Below are 24,538 nucleotides of genomic sequence, written 5' to 3' on the forward strand. Positions count from 1 at the left end.
GAGTCTCATCCCGAAATGGCGACTGTTAATTTCCCTCCATTGATACTGCTTGACCTGCTGAGTTCCTCCAGCATTTTGTGTGTGGATTTAGCTCTGGATTTCCAGCGTCTGCAGAATCTACACAAATACCTATGTCGGGATGTTGTTCATCGACTGTAGCTCAGCATTCAATACCATCATTCTCACAATCCTGATTGAGAAGTTGCAGAGCGTGGGCCTCTGCAATTGGATACCCAACTTCATAACTGGAAGACCATAATCTGTGCAGATTGGTGATAACATATCCTCCTCGCCAACAATCAACACTCGTGCACCTCAAGGGTGTGTGCTTAGCCCACTGCTACTCTCTGTATACACATGATTGTGTGGCTAGGCATAGCTCAAATACTATCTACAAATTTGCTGATGATACAACCATTGTTGGTAGAATCTCAGGTGGTGATGAGAGGGCGTACAGGAGTGAGATATGCCAACTAGTGGAGTGGTGTCACAGCAACAACCTGGCACTCAACGTCAGTAAGACGAAAGAACTGATTGTGGACTTCAGGAAGGGTAAGATGAAGGAACACATACCAATCCTCATAGAGAGATCAGAAGTGGAGAGAGTGAGCAGCTTCAAGTTCCTGAGTGTTAAAATCTCTAGGGATCTAACCTGGTCCCAACATATCGATGCAATTATAAAGAAGGCAATACAACAGCTATGCTTTATTAAGAGTTTGAAGAGATTTGGCATGTCAACAAATACACTCAAAAACTTCTATAGTTGTACCGTGGACAGCATTCTGACAGGCTGCATCACTGTCTGGTATGGAGGGGCTACTGCACAGGACCGAAAGAAGCTGCAGAGGTTTGTAAATCTAGTCAGCTCCATCTTGGGTACTAGCCTACAAAGTACCCAGGACATTTTCAGGGAAAAGTGTCTCAGAAAGGCAGCATCCATTATTAAGGACCTCCAGCACCCAGGGTATGCCCTTTTCTCACTGTTACCATCAGGTAGGAAATACAGAGGCCTGAAGGCACACACTCAGCGATTCAGGAACAGCTTCTTCCCCTCCACCATCCTAAATGGACATTAAATCTTTGGACACTACCTCGCTTATTTTCAACATACAGTCCTTCTGTTTTTGCACATTTTTTAAAATCTATTCAAATTACATAATTGATTTACTTGTTTATTTATTTATTTTTTTCTCTCTGCTAGATTATGTATTGCATTGAACTGCAGCTGCTAAGTTAACAAATTCCACGTCAGATGCTGGTGATAATAAACCTGATTCTGATGTCTTGTGTTTACATCATCTGCCTCTCTGTCTCATCGGTCTGCATGAGCACTCTGGGCTGTTTCATTGATATTAAAGGTGTGGTATAAGGATAAGTTGTAGGCCAATGTGATATTCACAAAAAACAAAAACTTTAATGTTTCACATCGAGGCCTTCTCGAATGGAGCGGATGAGGTGCTGAGACCGTATCAGCTTCCTGCACAGCAACAAGGCTCACATTTAAAATGTTCCACAGTGTGAATGAACAGACAAAAAGGATCTTCTCTACATTTCCGTCATCCAAAATAAAACTTTCCGATCTCCGCCCATGGCACACAATGGGAGTGTCCGATGCCAGCTTATTCCTGAAGCAACGGGGGCAGAGCCGACCAGGATTGCCTGCCAAGAGGAGAGAGAGTTTGTTAACCGGGTTGCTACGCTAATCCCGCTGATCTCCTGCACTAATGCAGGTTACAATCTACCCACCTGGAAAAATATTACTTTTACCTCAGAGAGCTCCATCATGGCCACTAGCATCCCTAGTATCGAAGACACCTTCAGAAGGTGATGCCTCAAAAAGACGACATCCACCATTAAGGAGCCCAACACCCAGTCCATGCCCTCTTCCCATTGCTACCATCAAGGAGGAGATACAGGAGCCTGGAGATACACACTCAATTTCAGGAACAGCTTCTTCCATTTCACCATCAGATTTCTGAGTGGATAATGAACCCATCAACACTACCTCACTATTTTTAGCCCCCCCATCAGGGACATGTGAAGCCATGAGAGCAGGTAGTGGATGGTTGTATGAGCAGTTGGTGCATAACACACAATCCTGGTTATGTGACCACTGATGCCAGGCAGACAATCTCTGAAGAGCATTGATAATGGCTGGGGTGTCATGTCTTGTAAAGGCACTGCCCAGAAGAAGGCAATGGCAAACCATTGCCATTCTTTAGAAGACTTTGCCAAGAACAATCATGGTCATGATTGCTGACATCATACAACATGGCACATAATGATGAATTATACTTACTGTAATTTACAGGTTTTTTTTATTATGTATTGCAATGTTCTGCTGCCACAAAACAACAAGTCTCAAGACAAATGCCAGTAATAAACCTGATTCGATTCTGGACTCCATCACCCTCAACTTGCACTCACGTCTTCTGTTTAGTTTTGCTATATGGGGGTGAATTTGTGGAAGCCATTTCCTTGGAGGGCTGTGGAGGCCAAGTCAATGGGCATATTTAAAACAGAGATTGATAGGTTCTTGATTAGTAAGATTGTCAAAGGTTAGGGGGAAGAGGGAAAACAAATCAGCCATGATGGAATGGCAGAGCAGACTTGATAGCCTACTTCTGCTCTGTTTTCTAATGGTTTTAAGCACCCTATTAGAACTTTGAGGGAACTATGGACTTGACACCAAGATCACTTTCTTCCTCCACACTACTAAAAGTTTTTCCTTCTTTGGTGTCTAGAACTGACATCAAGTTTTAACTTTGGAGATTCAAACCCACCTGTGGGTGACCCAAATGGTGCACAAGGAGTTGACTGTCCATCTTGCCGGGGTAGCCAATTGTTGCAAAAAGATTTTCATTGGCTTTTGACCACCTGGGAAACCGGAACAGAACAACCACAATCAGATAAAAGAATCATTTTGTAAACCAGTTTTTAATTTCTACTGCAACTAACGTCCAAGTCAAAACATGTAGTTCAAATAGAATATTACCAATAGCCTGTGCTGCTTCAATCAGGTTGATGTCACGACCAATGCATCTACTCCCTCAGGAAGCTAAATTACCAATTGAAATAATAATGTAAGCAATTACATTAATTGTTATTCTATTTGTGGTAATATGTACTATGTTGTGCACTTAGTCTGGAGAAACAATGTTTTGTTTGGTGGTACGCAGATAGACAATTAAATGACAATAAAATTGAACTTGAAGAAATTTGGCATGCCCCATTGACCCTTACTGATTTTTATTGATACACCATAGACAGCATCCTATCCGGACGCACGACCTGGCACGGCAACTGCCTGCGACCACAAGGCATTGCATGGAGTTGTGGACACAGCTCAGCACATTCGGGTACCTATCTCCCTCCATGGACTCTGTCTATACTTCTCTCTGCCTCAGTAAAGCAGCCAGTGTAATCGAAGACCCACCCACCCTGGACATTCTCTCTCCTCTTCTCTCCCATCGGGCAGAAGACACAAAAGCCTGAAAGCACATGTCACCAGGCTCAAGGACAGTTTCTATCCCACTTATCAGACTCTTGAACAACTTCTTGTATGATAAGATGGACTCTTGGCTCACAATCTACCTTCTTATAACTTTAAACTTTATCATTTACCTGCACTGCACTTACTCTGTAGCTTTTTACACTTTATCCTGCATTCTCTGTTTTCCCTTGTTCTACCTCGATGCACTGTGTAATGACCTGATCTGTATGAACAGTGTGTAAATACGCTACAGTAGTGTAGCGATTACAGCTCACAGCATTCCAGAGATCGGCGTTCAATTCTGGCACCTTCTGTAAGGAGTTTCCTTCAGCTACTCTGGTTTCCTCCCACAACCAAAGACATAGAAACATAGAAACATAGAAAATAGGTGGAGTAGGCCATTCGGCCCTTCGAGCCTGCACCGCTATTTATTATGATCATGGCTGATCATCCAACTCAGAACCCCACCCCAGCCTTCCCTCCATACCCCCTGACCCCCGTAGCCACAAGGGCCATATCTAACTCCCTCTTAAATATAGCCAATGAACTGGCCTCAACTGTTTCCTGTGGCAGAGAATTCCACAGATTCACCACTCTCTGTGTGAAGAAGTTTTTCCTAATCTCGGTCCTAAAAGGCTTCCCCTCTATCCTCAAACTGTGGCCCCTCGTTCTGGACTTCCCCAACATCGGGAACAATCTTCCTGCATCTAGCCTGTCCAATCCCTTTAGGATCTTATACGTTTCAATCAGATCCCCCCTCAATCTTCTAAATTCCAACGAGTACAAGCCCAGTTCATCCAGTCTTTCTTCATATGAAAGTCTTGCCATCCCAGGAATCAATCTGGTGAACCTTCTTTGTACTCCCTCTAAGGCAAGGATGTCTTTCTTCAGATTAGGGGACCAAAACTGCACACAATACTCCAGCTGTGGTCTCACCAAGGCCTTGTACAACTGCAGTAGTACCTCCCTGCTCCTGTACTCGAATCCTCTCGCTATAAATGCCAGCATACCATTCGCCTTTTTCACTGCCTGCTGTACCTGCATGCCCACTTTCAATGACAGGTGTATAATCACACCCAGGTCTCGTTGCACCTCCCCTTTTCCTATACGGTCACCATTCAGATAATAATCTGTTTTCCTATTTTTGCCACCAAAGTGGATAACTTCACATTTATCCACATTAAATTGCATCTGCCATGAATTTGCCCACTCACCCAACCTATCCAAGTCTCCCTGCATCCTCTTAGCATCCTCCTCACAGCTAACACTGCCACCCAGCTTCGTGTCATCCGCAAACTTGGAGATGCTGCATTTAATTCCCTCATCCAAGTCATTAATATATATTGTAAACAACTGGGGTCCCAGCACTGAGCCTTGCGGTACCCCACTAGTCACCGCCTGCCATTCTGAAAAGGTCCCGTTTATTCCCACTCTTTGCTTCCTGCCTGCTAACCAATTCTCCACCCACACCAATACCTTACCCCCAATACCGTGTGCTTTAAGTTTGCACACTAATCTCCTGTGTGACATACAGGTTAGTCATTGTAAACTGTCCTGTATTAGGTTAGTGTTAAGCAGGTGGGTTGCTGGTGGCGAGGCTCGTGGCTCGGAAGGGTCTAAATAAATAAATAAGCTCTTCACTGTAACTTGGTACATTTGACAAAAGTAAAGGGAACCAGATAGGCTTCAGTGATAGTCCTGTTGTTTTACAATACAGACGCTAATACTAACACTTCATTCCAATGTTAGTTAATTGAATTTAATTCCATAGTTTGCATGAAGAGATAAAAGCACATTCTTCACTGGCCCATGGGCTTGATCCCAATCCAACCACTTGGCAGCTGTGTCCCTCACGGGAATCTCCAAAGAGGAAATCAGTTAATTGCTCTAAGTGGGGGGTGGGGGGGGGTGGCTGAAACTGGACCAGTGTTGGTTCCAATACTTTTCACATATCTGTCAATGATCTGTAAGATGGAACTGATGGCTTTGTGGCCAAGTTTAGAGATGATACAGAGATAGGTGGAGGGGCAGGTAGTGTTGAGGAAGCAGGGAGTCTGCAGGACTTGGACAGATGAGGAGAATGAGTAAAGAAGTGGCAGGTGGAATACAGGGTCGCGAAGTGTATGGTCGTGCACTTTGGTTGGAGGAATAAAGGTATAGACTCTTTTATAAACAGGGAGAAAATTCAAAAATTAGAGTACAAAGGGACTTGGAGTCCTCATGCAGGATTCCCTCAAGGTTAATTTGCAGGTTGAGTCACTGGTGAGAAAGGCAAATGCAGAGTTAGCATTCATTTTGAGAAAACTAACATATAAAAGCAAAGATGTAATGTTCACGCTCCAAATATTGGTCAGACAGCTTTTGGAGTACTGTGAGCAGTTTTGGGCCCGTTGTCTAAGAAAAGATGAGCTGTCGATGGACAGGAGGTTCACACAAGAATGATCCCTGATGAAGGGTCTCGGCCTGAAACATCGACTGTATCTCTTCCTAGAGATGCTGCCTGGCCTGCTGCGTTCACCAGCAATTTTGATGTGTGTTGCTCAGAAATGAAAGATGGTTTTGATGGTTCTTGGCCTGTACTTGCTGTATTTTAGAAGAATGAGGGAGGGGATTTCATTGCAGCCTGCTGAACATTGAAAACACCAAGATAGTGGACATCATTTTAGAACAGGGATGAGAAGGAATTTCTCAGAATCAGAATCGTGAAATATTTTGCAGTTGCACTACATTGCAATACATAAATACATATAAACTACAATAAGAAATAGATAGATATCATCAAATTAAGTAAGTAGTGCAAAAAAAAGGAAAAAGTGAAGAAGTGTACATGGGTTCACTGTGCACAGTCCGTTCAGAAATCTGATAGTGGACGAGAAGGTGTTCCTGAAACTTTGAGTGTGTGTCTTCAGAGTCCTGTATCTCATCCTCATCCTCCTCCTCCTCCTCCTCAACAGTAGCAATGAGAGGAGGGTATGTCCTGGGAGACTGGGATGGAAGCCACCTTTTTGAGACATCGCCATTTGAAGATGTCCTGGATGCTGGGGAGATCAGTGTCCATGATGGAGCTGGTTGAGTTTGCAACTTTCCCCGATTCTGTAGAGGCCCCCATACCAGACAGTGATGCAACTAGTTAGAATGCTCTCCACATCTCCTCAAACTCCTAATAAAATATAGCTGCTATTGTGCCTTCTTTGTAATTGCATCAATATGTTAGGCCCAGAATAAATCTTCAGAGTTTTTTTTACACCCAGTAACTTGAAATTGGTCACCCTTTCCACTGCTGATCCCTCGACGAGGACTGGTGTGTGTTCCCTTGATTTCCCCTGCCTGAAGTCCACAATCAATTCCCTGGTCTTACTGACGTTGGGTGCAAGGTTGTTGTTTTGACACCACTCAACCAGCTGATCTAGCACACTCCTGTACGCCTCCTCGTTACCATCTGAAATTCTGCCAACAGTAGTTGTGTCATTGGCAAATTTATAAATGGCGTTTGAGCTATGCCCAGCCACACAGTTGTGGGTGTAGAGAGTAGAACAGTGAACTAAGTGCACCTTTGAGTTCTGCCACTGTTGATTCAGCAAAGAGGAGATGTTATTTCTGATCTGCACTGACTGTGAGCAAGTCAAGGATCCAGTTGCAAAGGGAGGTAGAGGCCCAGATTTAGGAGCTTATTGATCAGAACTGAGGGTATGAAAGTGTTGAACTCTGAGCTGTAATCATTAGACAGCAGCCTGACATGGGTATTGCTACTGCCCAGGTCATCTAAGGCTATGTGGAGAGCCAATGAGATTACATCCACAGTAGGCCTATTATACAGTAGGCAAATTGTAGCAGGTCCAGGTCCTGGCCTAGGCAGGAGATGATTCTTTAGCCAGAGGGTGGTGAATCTGGAATTCATTCCACAGATGGCTGTGGAGGCCAAGGCACTGGGTATATTTAAAGTGAAAGTTGATGTTGTTGTTGATAAGTAAGGGCATCAGATATTACTGTTCTCAGACAGACAGGGGTTAAGAGGGAAAATAAACCAGCCACGATGAAATGGCACAGCAGGCTTAATGGGTCTAATTCTGCTCACATGTCTTAATGTCTAACTGCAGAGATCTGGGGAAAGAGCTAGCAGAGACCTGCCCATAAGACATAGAAGCATAATTCGGCTATTTGGCCCATTGAGTCTGCTCAGAACAGAAACTCCAGCCACTGGTGTTCTGCCATCATCCCTGCTGGTGACCCCTTCTAATCAACTTTGGCCAGCTCCCAATGATCCACAGATATGAAACCCTGACCCCTGCACCAATTCTTCTGCCACACATTCATCTACCAAATTATCCTATTCTTACCCTCACTGGTGAGTGGCACAGGGGGCAATTCAGAGATTACTACCCTGGACGTCCAGTTTTTCAGTTTTATACCCAACTCCTATATTCTCTCTTCATCCCTTTTGCTACCTATGTCATTAGTATTAACATGTACCCAATGGGATTCCTGCGTTACATGAACAGTTCAGTGAGGTGACCCCCCCATCCTGTGACATTGGAAGTGTCAGAGTCTTGTGTTGCCCCAAAGAAGGCAATTTTAGTAAATAATCTCCGTCTTACCGAAATCTGTGAGCTCCATCTAAGTGTGATGGTCGTTTCTCCTGGGGATAACTAGGCAAGAAACAAAAATTAACATGACAATTAAACACATACAGATGCACACGTAAGTTTCAGGTTTAAGATGGCGCTATTGAGGACTGGCGACAGCTTACTGGTGGTTCATAAAACAAGAAATACAACTAAATATTTTATTAACAACACTTTTCCTGTGGTAAATGAAGAGGCAAGGTTGAGTCAGGAGTCGAGGCCTGCGGTTGCGATGCCAAGTCGGAGCGAGGTAGAGGCAGAATTGGGATGTGCAAAGCGTTGGAAAGCCAGAGCAGTGGAATTTCAGAGCCCATCCACCTAAATCCAGAGTGACGCCAGATCAACCTAAGCGTCAGGCCGACTTGGGAAGGTCGGGTGCGGTTCGAACGGTGGTGGCAGGGTCCAGGATCAGAGTGTATCAAAGTGACAGGGCCCAGGTCCCAGTGTGGAGGGTGACACCATGTTTGGACAATTTAAATGCCAGGCTGGATGGACCGGAAGGCCAGATGTCGGGATCGGAGGCGAGGGCACAATGTTCACTCCGCTCTCCGAGTACGTGAGCTCAGTTTTGCTCCGCTGTATGATGAACTGAGACTGAGACTGTGGAGCTGCTCTGGGAGTCATGTCTATAAACTCACTCTCTTTCCGAATACGGTTGCTTGCTTCCAATGTTTGCACGATTTGTGTTTTTGTTTCTCTCTGTGCATTGAGTGTTGAGTGTTCATTGGGTCTTTTTCTTTTTAAATGAGTTATTTTGTGTTTCTTGTTTTGTGGCTGCCTGTGAGACGAACCTTTGAAAATAAATGTACTTTGAACTCTCATGTTTGTTCAGGTTATTTAGTATACCTATGAAAAGAGTGGAGAGTGTTTCTGGATGAGAAGTTTGAATGCAAAAGATTTCAGGAAGTGGCACGTCCAGGGAACCAGTCTGGTCAGCTGACCACCCAATTCCCACCTTCCGGCAAGTGAACAGTAACTCACCCCCTCACCTTGACTGATTGCATCACGGAGGCTCCGACGCATAGGATTTCAAGAGGCTGCAGGGGGCAGCAGTACGTTGCAAGACAAAAATATTCTACAAGTTACAAAATATATAGACAGTGTAAAAGATGAAAGCATCAATAATTTCAGATATGTGGATGACACTGTGTTAATTGCAAGTACGGAGGAATAACTACAAAACTTAATTGATATAATTGTTGAAGAAAGTGCAAAAATGGGTCTATCAATTGCAAAAAGACAGAACGTATGGTGATATCCAAAAAGAAGGAGAATCCTATCTGCAGGCTGAGAATAAACGGGGAAGACATAAAACAAGTAAAGAACTTTTGCTACTTAGGAAGCTGGGTGACATCAGATGGCAGGTGCGACTTGGACATCAAAAGAAGAATAGGGATGGCAAAAGACACCTTTACGAGAATGAAGAGTATACTGACCAATACTAAACTAGGCATGACAACCCGCCTCAGAGTACTGAAATGTTACGTTTATCCAGTTATGTTATATGGTTCAGAATGTTGGACAATATCTAGTAACATGAGGAAACGAATTGTAGCAGCAAAGATGTGGTTTTTGAGGAGGATGCAAAGAATATCATGGATGAAATGAATATCTAATGAGGATGTCATCAACAGAGCAAACACAAAAAGGGAAATAATGTATGAGATCATGAAAAGGCAACGTAACTTTATTGGACATGTGCTTAGGAAAGAGGAGTTAGAATGCACGGTAATTATGGGAAAGATTGAAGGGAAGAAAGCAAGAGGAAGGCAAAGACAAGTGATGATAGAGACAGCAGCCAGAGAACTGGAAATGAATACCAACGAATTGATCCACTTGACCCGAAACAGGAGTGTGTGGGCCATGCAGTCAAAGCTCAAACTGGGCACGGCACCTGATGATGATGATGAAAAGATGAATAACAAATTCATGTTCATGGGTTCATTGTCCATTCAGGAACCTGATGGCAGAGGGGAAGAAGCTGTTTTTGAATCGCTGAGTGTGTGCCTTCATGATCCTGTATCTCCTCCCTGATGGTAGCAATGAGAAGACAGCTGCTCACAAAATTCTTCAGATGTACCATGGAGAGCATTCCAACCGGCTGCATTATGGTTTGGTGGGGGATGGGCGGACTACTGCACAGGATCAAAAGAAGCTGCAGAAAGTTGTGAACTCAGTCAGCTCCATCATGGACACCAGCCTCCCCAGCATCCAGGAGTGATGCTTCAAAAAGGCAATCATTAAGCACCCCCATCACCCAGGACATGCCTTTTTCTCACATTATTACCATCAGGAAGGAGGTACAAGGACCTGAAGGCACACACTCAACAATTCAGGAACAACTTCCTCCCGTCTGCCATCAGATTTCTGAATGGACATTGAATCCATGAACACCACCTACTGACTTTTTCCACCCCTCTTTTGGCAATACTTATTTAGTATATACTTACTGTAAATAATTTAACTATTTAATAGAAATGTATATACTTATTGTAATTTACAGGTTTTTATTATGTATGGTAATGCACTGCTGCTGCAGAACAGCAAATTTCACGACATACAGCGGCGCTAGAAACCCGATTCTGAAGAGGGCATGCCCTAGGTGGAGAGGGTCCTGAGTAATGGATGCCTCTTAGTGAGGCATTGCGTCCTGAAGACGTCCGTGATGGTGGGGAGGGTTCAGTCTGCAGCCTCTTGCGATCCTGTACATTGAAGCTACCATACCAAGCAGTGATACAACCAACCAGTCAGTATAGTCTCCACCGTCCAGCTAGAGAAATCTGAGTCTCACTATCCACCTCGTTATGATTGCGCATGTTAATATTTACCTGCACTGCACCTTCTCTGTAACTGCATTGTTATTGCTTACCCTTGCAATGCACCGTTGTAATGAATTATATGGATATTATGTGAGACAGGTTTTTCACTGTACATTGGTACATGTGACAAAAATAAATCAATTCATTTCAGTTCAAACACCAAGGGCAAAAGGACAACCTGGCCAGCATGGACGATTGGGTCGAAGGCATTTCTGTGTTGGGGGCTTCAGCGATGATATGACACAGACAGGTGGAAGATATGTGATAACAAACGGAGCCGAGCTGAAGATGCCAGGAACCTTTTGATTTTGAGTTTTATATTCTGTGATTCTCGCTCATTTTTTTTCCCGTCGTTTGCACAATTTGTTTTTTTTTGTGTGTGGGGACTAGATTTGATGCCCATGGTTTTTTGGGGTGTTTCGTGGCTGTCTGTGGGGAAGATGAATCTCAGGGTTGTATATTGCACATACACCTTGACAATAAAGGGTCTTTACACCATTACATAAATATACATACATCTACCCTTAAAACCATTCCAACCACAGTTATAAACACAAGAGACTCTGCAGATCAATATACACAAAGTGCTGGAGGAACTCAGCAGGCCAGGCAGAATCTATGGAAGGAATAAACAGTCAACGATCCCCTCCCCAAATCTTATTCTGACTCTGCCCCCTTCCATTCCAGTCCCGATAAAGTGTTTCAGCCTGAAACATCGACTGTTTAGTCCATTGATGCTGCCTGACCAGAATTCCTCTAGCATTTTGTGTGTGCGTTGTTCTGGATTTCCAGCATCTGTAGAATCTTGTGTTAAGGACTAAGTTGCATTTATTGGGTAAGAAAACAGTGAAATCCCTCGATGCCCACATTTTGGACAGCTTCACACACAATCGTCCACAACTTGACACTAGATCTGTGTTCTGCGGGGAACAGAGAATGGTGCGGCCTCGGCTGATGGGTGTGGGACTCGACTATTCTCTGTGACTGCCTGGGTTTCCTCTGATATCGCTAAGACATTGGCAGATTAACTGTCTGCTGTAGTTTATTCCTAGCAGAAGAGATCAGTGTAGGATTGGAATGAGAGACAGGTCAGGACGTAAATGGGGAAATGGGATCTATGGGATAGTACAGAGCTGATGTAGACTTAATGGGCTGAATGGTCTCATTCTTGGTCATAAGAAATCTAAGATGAGAATTAGCACTCCACCACTGAACACATCAATATGACGAGCTGCCACAAGAAAGCAGTATCCAGCATCGAGGACTCTAAGCATCCAGGCTAAGCTCTATGCTTGCTACTGCCATCGGGGAGTTTGTACAGGAGCCTTGGGTTCCACACCACCAGTTCTGGAACAGTTATTACCCCTCATGCATCAGGCTCCTGAACCAGTGTGGATAACTTAAATCACCTCATTCTAAACTGATTTCACAAACTACAGACTCACTTTCAAAGACTCTACAGCCCACGTTCTCAGCGTTACTCATTTTTCATTTGCACAATTTGTCTTCTGTTGCACATTGTAAACACGAGAAAGTCTGCTGACGCAGGGAATCCAGAACAACAAACACAAAGTGCTGGAGGAACTCAGCAGGCCAGGCAGCGTCTTTGAAAAGAATAAACAGTTGACGTTTTGGGCCAAGACCCTTCTTCAAGACCTATGTGTCTTGTCAGTCTTAGTTTATGTACAATTTTCATAAATTCTATTGTATTTCTTTATTTTCCTGTAAATGCCTGCAAGACAAATCTCAGGGTAGTATATGATGACATTTACATACGTTGATAATAGATTTACTTTGAACTCCATGGACACTCCCTAAACGTCCTTCTTAAACTTGATGAAATTGTTTTTAAGTTGGGATAAGTGCAGGTAACATTTACAGGATGTTAAGAGTCATTGAGCACTACAGCACAGAAACAGGCCCTTCAGCCCATCTAGTCCATGCAAAACTGTTATTCTGCCTAGTCCCATTGACCCTTACTGGGACCATAGCCCTCTACACCCCTCACATCCATGTAATTATCCAAACTTTTTTTTTTAAAGTGTTGGAATTGAACCTGCATTTACCACTTCCACTAGCAGCTCATTCCACACTTGCACCACTCTCTGAGTGAAGAAGTTCCCCCTCATGTTCCCCTTTCATCCTTTAGCCTATGACCTCTGGTCTCACCCAAACTCAGTGGAAAAATTTTGCAGGTGCTGGAAATCAAAGCAACACACACACAAGAAGCTGGAGAAACTAAGCAGGCCAGGCAGCAACTATAGAAAAGAGTAAACAATCAATGTTTCAGGTTGAGTCCTGATGAAGGGTCTCGGCCTGAAACGTCGATCGTTCTCTTTTCCGTAGATGCTGCCTGGCCTGCCGAGTTCCTCTAGCATGCTCAGAAGGCTGCTTGCATTTACCGTATCTATACCCTTCATCCTTCTACCAGAACTCGAGGGACTGGGTTAGAAGGAGCGACTGGACAGGCTAGGATTTTTGCCCTGGAGTGTGAGGTGATCTGATAGAGGTATACAAGTTCATGAGGGGCAGAGATAGGGTCAATGCACACAGTCTTTTCCCAAGTGTGAGAAATCAAGAACTCGAGAGCACGAGTTTAAGGTGAGAGGGGGCAGAGACTTGAGGGCCAACGTCTTCACACAGAGAGTCAGTTTATGGAGTAAGCTGCAGAGGAGATAGACAAAAACAACGTTTAAAAGGTACTCGGCAGTTTGCTGCTGCCCTGTTGTGAGTTCTCCATGTGACCACATGGGTTTCCTCCAGGTGCCCCAGTTTTTCCCACATTCCTACGATGTACGTGTTAGAGTCAGTAAGCTGTGGGCAATGTATGTTGGTGCCCGAAGTGCGGCCTGGTATGGTGGTAGAGACTTTTAAGAGACTACATAGGCACATGGATATGATAAAGGTGAAGGGATATGGACAGTGCGTAGGTAGGAGGGGTTTTGGATGTTTTAGCTGGTTTGGCACAATACTGAGGGCTGAAGGGCCTGTTTCTGTGCTGTACTGGTCCGTGTTCTATGCGTTTAGTACATCCTCAGACTGTGTTGGCCACTGATGCCAACAAAACATTTCACTGTCTGTTTCAATCGGAATCAGAATCAGGTTTATTATCACCAGCATGTGACAATTAAAGCCAGTCTTTCTTTAATCTCTAGAAGGGTAAGGGTCAAATGGGACAGGCTTACATGGGCAGCTTGGCTGGGTCGAAGGACCTGTTTCTCGACTGAGTGACTCCATGGTTAACTACAGCAGCTGTTTACCTGGAGCGGGTGATGTCCCAGATCAACCAGTCATTCCCCGCTACTGCGCCAACTTTAATCGTGTTCCCTAGACACCAGTCAGCTGACATCAGCGGCATCTGCCCACAGTCCAGCGACAGAATGGCTTGCTGGGTGACCAGATCGTAAAAGCGGACGGTCCCGTTCTTCTCTGCCACCATCAGCTGCGGAGAGAGCGAGAGAGAGAGGGGGAACAGTCAGTGTGGAAGAAGCTTCTCAGAATTCCAAACACCGGTCTGCAAGCCAGCAATCTCATTGGCTGGTAGACCACCCCCTCTCTGCGCTTTGGTGAGCTGTGGACACAGCTTGGCTTACATGCTCACCCCTTCCACTGCTGAACTAATGACGATCCTACTAACTCTGTCCCTCCCCACAGATGCCGCTTGGCTGCTGAGTGTTTCCAATTTATATGTGGGGAGATTAGAAAGATTTGTCAAACTCTGGTACGTGTTCCTGTGCCCACACAGTGGTTGTTCCTATGTGATGTACTGGAGTTTCAAAGAGTCATGGGGCAGCACAGTAGCATAGCGGTTAGTGTAATGCTTTACAACCCCGGTTCAATTCCTGCTGCTGTCTTTAAGGAGTTTGTATGTTCCCCCGTGACCGTGTAGCTTTCCTCTGGGTGCTCTGGTTTCCTCCCACAGTCCAAAGTTGTCTGGGTTAGTAGGTTATTTGGTTAAATAGATATAATTGGGCAGCTTGGGCTCATTGGGCTGGAAGGGCCTTTTACCGTGCTGTACCTCAAAATAAAATAAAATCCATAAATGTGTAGAAATTCAAAGTTTTGTTTCTTTTTTTTCCAATTCAGAATTTTTTTCCGTTATTATCACTGGCTACAGTTATGCATTTTTCCAGTTATTCAAAACAAAAAGAGCATTAAGTAAAGACATCGACCTGGCTCTTATAACTAATTGCATCCACACTGACGAGGAAAAACTTGTTTAGATAGAGGATGGTGAATCTGTAGAATTTGTTGCCACAGACGGCTGAGGGGATAAGTCATTGAGTATATTTAAGGCAGAGGTTGAGAGGTTCTTGATTACTCAGGGCATCAAAGGTTACAGGGAGAATGGGGTTGAGGGGGATAATAAATAAATCAGCCACGATGGAACGGCAGAACAGAATGGGCTGAATAGAACATAGGAGCCTTATTCTGATCCAGTGCCTTATGGTCTTCAGGCCAATGCAAGGTTTTGCTGGTATAAAATATAAGAAAACAAATTATTTTTGTCGACCGCCAGGATTGCTTCTTCAAACCCTCCCCCACCAGTTATTTTTGGCAGAAAATGAAGGAATTCCAGCCCTAACTCTGCCCCCACTGCTCCCTCGCTCCCGGCTTGTGGTTCAGGTTTCCCACAGACACAAACAACACGATTCAGAAATAAAAAATTACAAGTGAACCTTGAAGACTTCTTCAGGGTGCCAACACAAGCTCATTCCCGGAGAGTGGAGCAGAAACGAAGTCTTTTGATTTCCGTCGAGGTCCCAGATACTGTAATACATTTGAAAATTTAATCTAATTGTAATCCTTTACCAACAACAGTTGCTCAGCCAACCTTACTTACCTTGTAGAAGAGACCATCTTGTCAAGCATTTCATTCTTTCTGTCACAACAGGCTGGATTTCCTGGTGGTTAACAATTTTAGTTTGACTTCTCATTCTAACATGTCGGTCCATGACCTCCTCTAACACCGAAATGAGGCCACACTTGACTACAAATCTATTGGGATTGTCTACTGTATGCGGTGCTCCTAATGCAGCTTCCACTACATCAGTGAGACCCAACAGAGATTGAGGACCACTTTGTCGAGCACCTTCACACCACCCACAAAAGACAGGATTTCCCAGAAACCAATTACCATTCCAATTCTGACATGTCAGCCCATGGTCATCTCTGCCGCCACAGTGAGGTCACACTCAGGCTGGAGGAGGAGCACCTCATTTTCCACCCGCATAGCCCCCGACCTAACGGCCCTCCCCACCATCGACACATCTACACGAAGTGTTGTCGCAGGAAAGCAGCGTCCATCATCAGGGATCCCCACAACCCAGGTCTCGTTGCTGCCATCTGGAAGGTGGTACAGGAGCCTCAGGACTCACACAACCAGGTTCAGGAACCGTTGTTACCCCTCAACCATCAGGCTCCTGAACCAAAGAAGATAGCTTCACTCACCCCATTATTGAAATGCTCCACAACCTATGGACTAAACTTCAAGGACTCTTCACCTCATGTTCTAGATATTTATTGCTTATTTTTTACTATTATCATTTTTTTTCTTTCTGTATTTGCGCAGTTTGTTGTCTTTTGCACACTGGTCGAACACCCAGGTTGGTGTGGTCTTTCATCAATTCTATTATGTTCATTATTACATTATGGACTTTTTGAGTATGCCCACAAGAAAAAGAATCTCAGGGTTGTATATAATGACATATGTACTTAGGAAATAAAAGTACTTTGAACTTTTGAACTTACGAAATTTTGGTATTGGTTTACAATGGTCATGTACAGTATCATGTTCATATACAGATAAATCATTACACAGTGCATTGAGGGAGAACAAGGTAAAACAATAGCAGAATGCAGAATAAAAGTGCGGTGCAGCTAGGCAATAAAGTGAAAGGTCATTAGGTAGACTGTGAGGTCAAGAGTCCATCTTGTCACATGAGGGAACCATTTAATAGTCTCGTTACAGTGGGGCAGAAGCTGTTCTTGAGCCTGGTGGTACTGGAAGATCAAGTCCTTCCTAGTATCGGAAACATCAGTCTGTTTACTGAGCTCCCTCACCTTCACAGGTTGGCTAGCCCCACCTGGCCTTTGGTGTATGTGTCCTCAGGTCCACCCCTCTGGGTACCACGTCTGCCCTCTGAAAAGACACAGTCAATCACAGAGGATGCGGAGGAGATTTACCAGGGTGCCGCCTGGATTAGACAGCGTCTCTTATTAGGTCAAGTGAGTTTTCTCTTTTGAAAGGTGACTCAACAGAGGTGTACACGATGATAAGAGACATACATGGAGTGGATCGCTAGAGACTTTTTTTCCTGGTTGGGAATGGCTAATATGAGGGGGCATAATCTTAAAGTGACTGGAGGAAAGCATAGGGGAGATATTATGTTTTTCTCACTACACAGAGTGGTGGGTGAGTGCAACACCCTGCCAGGGGTGGTGGTAAAGGCAGATACATGAGGGACATTTAAGAAACTCTTAGATAGGCACATGGATGATAGAAAAATGAACAGTTAATGTGGGACGGAAGGGTTAGATTGATCTTAGTCTAGGTTAGAAGGTTGGCACAACGTTGTGGGTGAGAGGGCCTGTACTATGCTGTACTGTTCTGTTCTGATTAGGGGTGGGGAAGAGGGCAATGTGCAGTAAATGCTGGCCTTGAAGTTCAAACCTTGCAAACCGATGGCTGCACAGCTCAGATATTCCCAAACTGACAGGGAGTGCACTCACCATGCAGCGGCAGAAATGCAGGTGCCACTCTGAACAGTCATGAAGAGATACGGAATTGAAACACACTGCCCACCTACACACCTAATACTGATCAATGAATCTACCGACCAACGCCCCGCTCCAGGAACACACGCAGAGAAACAATTCCCACCGCTGTCTGTAAGGAGTTTGTACCCCATGACAGTGCTGGTTTCCCCTGTGTGTTCTGGTTTCCTCCCACAGTCTGAAGATGTACTGGTTACGAGGTTAATTGGTCATTGTAAAATTGTCCTGTGATTAGGGGGAACATCGACTCAGACCGTGAAAGGCCTGCGTCAGGCATTTTCATGCCTTACGAGGCGCAGATTGGAAGTCTGTGTGGGGCGACACTCCTCGCACAGACTAGAGCAATGTGTGGTTAAGTGCCTTGCTCAAGGGCACAAACACGCTGCCACAGCTGAGGCTCGAACTAGCGACCTTCAGGTAACTAGACAAACGCCTTAACAACTTGGCCACGTGCCCAACTGTGATTAGGAAAGGGTTAAATCGGGGGTGGAGGGGATTGCTGGGTGGCAGAGTTCAAGGGGCTGGAAGGGCCTTTTCCACGTTTATTGAGGAGTTTGTTCTCTGTAAAATTAACTATAACTACATTGATTCTCCCAGTGTAGTACTCAGGGAGAACCACATTGCTATTCATTTCCCCATTTCTTTACGACTGAGAATAAGGCCGTTCAGTGCATCAACACTTCTGCTGGCTCAATCCCATTATCCTATTCCCCCACTGATTTCCCCTGTAACTCTTCTCCCCAGCACTCCCATCAGCTCCCCCAGATTCCACCATCTTTCCACAAATCAAGGGCAATTTACAGAGGCTGATTAAACTACCAACCTGGACGTGGGATGGTATCAGAATACCCAGGGTGAACGTGCAAACCCCACACAGATGTGGGCGTTGCTACTCTGCACTGGAAGGCCAGTGACATGGGTGGTTAACACAGGACATCCGTGGACGCTGGGCTGGCCCAGGTCGCTGGGGCCCGGGACCAGCAAGCAGGAGGTACGAGGGCCGGCCCAGAATTTGGGGTCCCGTCATCGACTCGTCTCGGAGGGAGTGGGGCTGATTGCAAAGTCTGCAAGTCAAAGCCCGATGGCCCACAGACATTTTCTGCAGTTGGAGGGCTGTCTGTGTGTGTGGGCTGGGGGAGGAGAAGGGAGAAGAGAGGCTTGTCTTGATGTTGTTGTTTTGTTGCTTGATGTGTTCTGTGTTGTGCTGCCAAGCATTGTGGGCATGCGATGTGGGCATCCTTAGGTGTGTTGGTTGTCAACGCAAACAATCCATTTCGCTGTACAATCAGTGGCCACTCCATTACGCACATCCCACTGAGTGTACGTTCATGGTCTTCTGCTGCTGTAGCCCATTCACGTCAAGGTTCGACGTGTTGTACATTCAGAGATGCTCTTCTGCACATCACTGTTGTAACATGTAACTTGAGTTACTGTCACCTTCATTCTCCTCTGACCCCTCTCATTAACAAGGCATTTTCGCCCACAGAACTGCCACTCACCGGATGTTTTGTTTGTTCTTTGCATCATTCTCTGTGAACTCTAGAGACTGTTGTACATGAGAATCTCGGGAAATCAACTGCTTTTTGAGATACTCCACCCATCCCATCTGGCACCAACTATCATTCCACAGTCAAAGTCACTTAGATCACATTTCTTCCCCATTCTGATGTCTGGTCTGAACAACAACTGAACCTCTTGACCATGTCTGCATGCAGACATCCCACCTCTCCCGGAAGTTCCGGGAGTCTCCCGCATATTAATAGTGGCTCCCTGACGCCCGCAAATTATATACAATATCACGGAAATCAATTTTTTTGAGAGCGAGCGAGAGAAAGCAAGAGAGAGCGAGAAAGCAAGCAAGAGCGCAAGAGAGCGAGCACGAGAGAGAAAGCGGGAGCGAGAGAGAGAGAGAGCGCGCCATGGCAGAGTGTTCCAAAAAAATATAAAACGTACATCACCCCAGACTACACTAAAGTGTACCCCTGTCTAATAGGGGTGAAAAATAATGACAGTGTTGCTCACTGCACTGTTTGCAACAGTGACTTTTCTATTGCCCATGGTGGGTTAAGACTGTGAAAGACATGTTGAGGTGAGTTTAACAGGTGTCATTCGTTTATTAGCATAGCTAACGTTATTTAAACTAGCTGGCTGGCTGCTAAGGAGCTACTCTATTGCAGACATCCCACCTCCCCTGGAAGTCTCCCGCAAATTGATGGTGCTACCTCCCTGAAATGAGTTTTTGCAGGCTGGGATGTCTGCTGCATGCTTTCATGCATTGAGTTGGTGCCACATGACTGGCTGATTAAATACTTGCATCAATGAGCAGGTGTACAGGTGTACCGAGTAAAGTGGGCACGGAGTGCACGTTTCCATATACACCCAATAAATACATCTGCCTCTGAATCCAACAATGCTTGATGTCAGGATTGAACCTGTTTCTCTGGTTCTCCAACCCCATGCACTGCTCTACTCCCCAGCAGCTGTGGTCCATTTTGGCATTTGAGGACACTCCACGCTCTCAGCAAATGCTACATGATCTGTGGCCGAGAGCAGATGGTTAATTGCCCTGGCCTGAAGACAGCAACTCCATGGGTTCAACAAGCCGTCCGTACTGTTCTGGCAACGGTCCCGGTTACGTGCTTCTAGCTCCGAGACACGATGGGAGCAGCGACCCTCTGACCCCGAGGCGAGAGGGCCTCCCACTGAGCCGAAGTGGGTGTGCATGACAGACCCCAGGTAGATGAAAGAAATCTCGTGCAGTGGGATTGACTGAGACACAGCTGGGGGAAATGGAACAAGCAGATGTGTCTCATTAAACCTTCTGCGAGTTTGCACGGTCAACACAGGTCAGCTGGAGGATGACGTAGCAAAGTTCCACTCCACAAGACCTCATTAACATTTGCAAGATTACACTGCCTGTTTTGCAAAGGATCGGAGGGTAAAGACAGGGTGCAGAAGGAAATGGAGAGAATTCTGACTGGTTGCTTCAGTGTCTGGTATGGAGGAGCCAATGCACAGGACCGGAAAAAGCTGCAGAGCACTGCCTTCCTGAACAGGTATAAATCCCGTCCCTCAGGGTCTTCTCCAGTAGCGTCCCTACCACTGCCGTGAGGCTCACAGGCCTGGATTATCCCTATGTCCTTTCTCGAACACAGTCACAACTGGTAGCATAGCGGTGGGCGTGACGCTGCTACAGCACGGGGCGTTGGAATTCTGCATACGTTCTTCCTGCTTGCACGTGGGTTTCCTCTGGGTGCTCCAGTTTCCTCCCACATTCCAAAGACGCACTGGTTAGTAGGCTCTCTCTCTCTCTGGATTTTCAAGTCGGGGAACTCAAAATAAGAGGAGACACTGCAGACTGTGACTGTAACGCTGGAACCGTGACTGTCTGTCTCCTCTCTCACTGTGGAAGGAGCGATATCTGTCTCTCCTGTTGTTAGTGAGAGAGAGCGCGAGCCTGAGGGATGTTAAAATGTTGGCGTGAACTGCAGACCATGGTCTCTCTTTGGGGGCTTTGCTGTAGCTTGTGTGGTGGGTGCTGGGAATGCTGGGAATGCTGCTGCTTTCTGCGAGAGTCAGTGGGGGGAGGGGGGAAGGGTAGGTGCTGCTTGCATGTGGGGGGGCAGGGGGCTTTGGGTTCTTACATTTTTTTGTCATTCATTCTTTGGGGTTTTTCTTCACAAATTTTAGGTTGTTTATTGTCAACATTCTCTAATATTAAATGGAGATAATGAGCCATTGAATTAATCACTGTAAATTGTCCCGTCATTGGGCTAGGGTTAAATAGGTAGGCTGCTCGCGGCTCAGTCAGCCAGATGGTCTTGTTCTGCGCTGTATCGCTCAATAAAATGAATAAAAATAAAAACTTGCGACTCGCCTGGAACCTCACCTGTTGCTAGTGAGGACACAAAGAACTTTACCAAAGCCCTAACCGTCTCCATATTAGTTCCTTTCAATAGTCTGGGATCTACATGGTGGCCACTTTATTACATACACCTGCTCGTTAATGAAAAATATCTAATTCACCAATCATGTGGCAGCAACTCAAAGCACAAAACCATGCAGACATGGGGAATACATTCTGATTTTAGACCAAATATCAGAATGAGGAAGAAATGTGACCTAAATTACTTTGACCGTGGAATGATTGTTGGTGCCAGACGGGGTGGTTTGAGTATCTCAGAAACTGCTGATCTCCTGGAATTTTTCACACACAACAGACTCTGGAGTTTACAGAGAATAGTGTAAAAGCAAAAAAAAAAAAAAAAATCCAGTGAACAGCAGTTCTGTGGGCAAAGTCTCCTTGATGAGAGAGGTCAGAGGAGAATGGCCAGACTGGTTCAAGCTGACAGGAAGGCGACAGCAACCATGCATTACACAGTGGTGAGCAGAAGAGCATCTCTGAATGTGCAACACGTTGAACCCTGAAGTGGACGGGCTACAGCAAAAGACCACGAACATACAGTCAGTGGCCACTTTATTAGGTATAGGAGGTACTTAACAAATTGGCCTCTGAGTGTATGTCAGCAACAATAAACCTAATTCTTATTCTTCTGAATTAGGACACATACGGGGAAGGCTGGACTCTTTGGCGAGAATGGAAGTGGCAGATTAGGTTACCTATCTGCGTGATACAGGCACAACCCACGACGAGCCTCGGGCTCTCCTCCAGCGCCCCAACTAAGAGACAGCCAACTTCCCCGCAAGTTCTCAGCCCGCCAAGCCCACAAGCAGACCAAGTTTGACTTGGCAGTTCTTTATTTAACCTGGCAAGGACAGCCAACGATGAAGACAGATAAATGGCCAAGGGCAGAATGCATTTCAGATAGAAAAACCAATACTCAATCCTAGTTTCTCTCTGCCACCCCCTCCTTAACTAGGACCCAAACCCCAAAGTCTGACCTACCGGCATGTGTGGTCGTCACTCACGCTCGCTATCTGTTTACCATTGACGGGCTCGAAGACCAGGTCGTTGATGTAATCCGTGTGGCCTTCAATGACCTATGTGGAACCACAAGTCAGATGCTTCAGTCAGAACAACTCACAACTCATAAGCACAAGGCATTCTGCAGAAGCTGGAAATCTTGAGCAACACACACAAACTTTGTTGAGCACCTTCGTTCGCTCTGTCCACAGCCAGTATGCTGGAACAAACATCAGTTTTTCCAATTTCCAGTCATTTTTCCTCCCTGTCTCCTCGCTTTTTCCATTCTTCATTCCCTTCCAAAACCCTCCCCATGTTTTCTTCCAAAAATTATGCACCCTCGTATTAGGCATTCCACCCTGAGAAAAAGTCTCTGGCTATCCACTCAGTCTATGCCTCTTATCATCTTATACACCTCCATTACATCACCTCTCATCCATCTTCACTCCATTCTCTTCTCCTCACTTGCCCTTCCTTCCCTTTCTCCCATGCTCCACTTTCCTCTCCTATCAGATTCCTTCATCTCCAGCCCTTCACCTCTTCCACTTATCACCTCCCAGCTTCTTTCTTCACCCCCCTCTTACCCACTCACCCATCTTCCCCCTCACCTGGTCTCACCTGTCACCTGCCAGCTTGTACTCCTTCCCCTCCCCCACACTCTTACTCTGGCTTCTTCCCACTTCCACGCCCCCGCACCCCCAAACTCAGCGAGCTGATTCCATGCATGGTTCATTGATGTTTCCGTGCCTGGAACTGACTGACACAGAAAGTTCACCCAAGTCCATGAGGCAAGCAGAGGGGAGGTTGCTGAACGCCCCTTGGCACATCCTTCAGGGCAAAAAAGCAAAACATATTGAAACAACGCTGTTCAGGTAGCAGCAGCTGCCAGTGGGTGACGTCCAACAAACTTCAACTTTCCAACAAACAAGTTCCTTCATGGAGTAACAGCCAATCCTTAGGTTCCAGGAAACTTGTTGGAATAACACCAGGGAAGGCCTTCAGCCACACAGAAACTGGAGGAACTGAAAATATTTGTCTTTGAGGAGATTTAATTGACAGCTTCAAAATTATGAAGAAAGAAATAAGAAAGATTAGCTTTATTTGTCACAGGTACAACTAAACATACAGTAAAATGATGGTTTTGTGTCAATGGCCGACACATCCCACAGATGTGCTGGGGGCAGCCGGCGAGTGTCACTATGAACCCAGCACCAAAATAGCATGCCCAAAACATATCAACACCAATCCTAACTTGTACTTCTTTGGACTTGAGGCTTAAGGTTTCCTGAGTTGCATCATCGGCTAGTTCGGGGCTCGATCTTCAAGATTGAGCCCTAAACATTGTTTGGAAGTTGTATCGGAGGCCTGGAGATGGAGGACTGTCCGTGCCTGTGGGTTGAGGGAGTAAAGAAACTTGCTTTGCTCCTTGTTGCATTTTACAGACAGTTCATGAAACTACTACTTCTGCCAAATGTGATTCTACTACTAAGCTGTGTGTGATTGCAACCTTTGATTTACATTTTGATGGTACGGTTTTGGACCAATTGAGTGATCTGACGCTTTGCTGCTGCGAGTGAGGTCGGTGAGGTTCGGCGCAGTGCGTCTGGCCTGGAAGCCTGGAGACGGGACACGTGCCCATGATCTCTCCGAATGAGATGTCGAGCAAGGTTGAAGTTGACGGAGATGAGAATGGAGGACAGCAGGTGTTTGATGCTATCTGCCTGTATTTGACTGCCAGCTGCTGTTGGAGGAAAGTGCAGGAACCTTGGGTTCTGTGCTACAAGGATTGATCAGCAAGGTTGTGGACCTGTTTTGAGGGACTTTGGTGCATGTATTTATGGATTCTAGCTACTTTTATTTTGTTGTTTTTGAGCAGTTTGATCAGGGTGATCAATACGGACTG

At 45.5% G+C, this 24,538-nt stretch overlaps 1 protein-coding gene across 1 annotated transcript in view; it reads right to left on the reverse strand.

Moving 5' to 3' along the window:
- Positions 1-1,389: 1,389 nt before the first annotated feature.
- nup37 (nucleoporin 37) overlaps positions 1,390-24,538 on the reverse strand; it is a 40,497-nt gene continuing 17,348 nt past the window's right edge. The window contains exons 4-9 of the mRNA XM_063059592.1: positions 22,618-22,712; positions 15,614-15,704; positions 14,195-14,376; positions 8,089-8,139; positions 2,784-2,877; positions 1,390-1,659 (exon numbers count right to left, since the gene is read on the reverse strand). Coding sequence (XP_062915662.1) covers positions 1,546-1,659; positions 2,784-2,877; positions 8,089-8,139; positions 14,195-14,376; positions 15,614-15,704; positions 22,618-22,712 — 627 coding nt within the window. The 3' untranslated portion in view covers positions 1,390-1,545. The remainder of the gene's footprint in view (positions 1,660-2,783; positions 2,878-8,088; positions 8,140-14,194; positions 14,377-15,613; positions 15,705-22,617; positions 22,713-24,538) is intronic.

The sequence above is a fragment of the Mobula hypostoma genome, chromosome 9 (genome assembly GCF_963921235.1).
Source record: "Mobula hypostoma chromosome 9, sMobHyp1.1, whole genome shotgun sequence".
In the NCBI taxonomy this organism is placed as follows: domain Eukaryota; kingdom Metazoa; phylum Chordata; class Chondrichthyes; order Myliobatiformes; family Myliobatidae; genus Mobula; species Mobula hypostoma.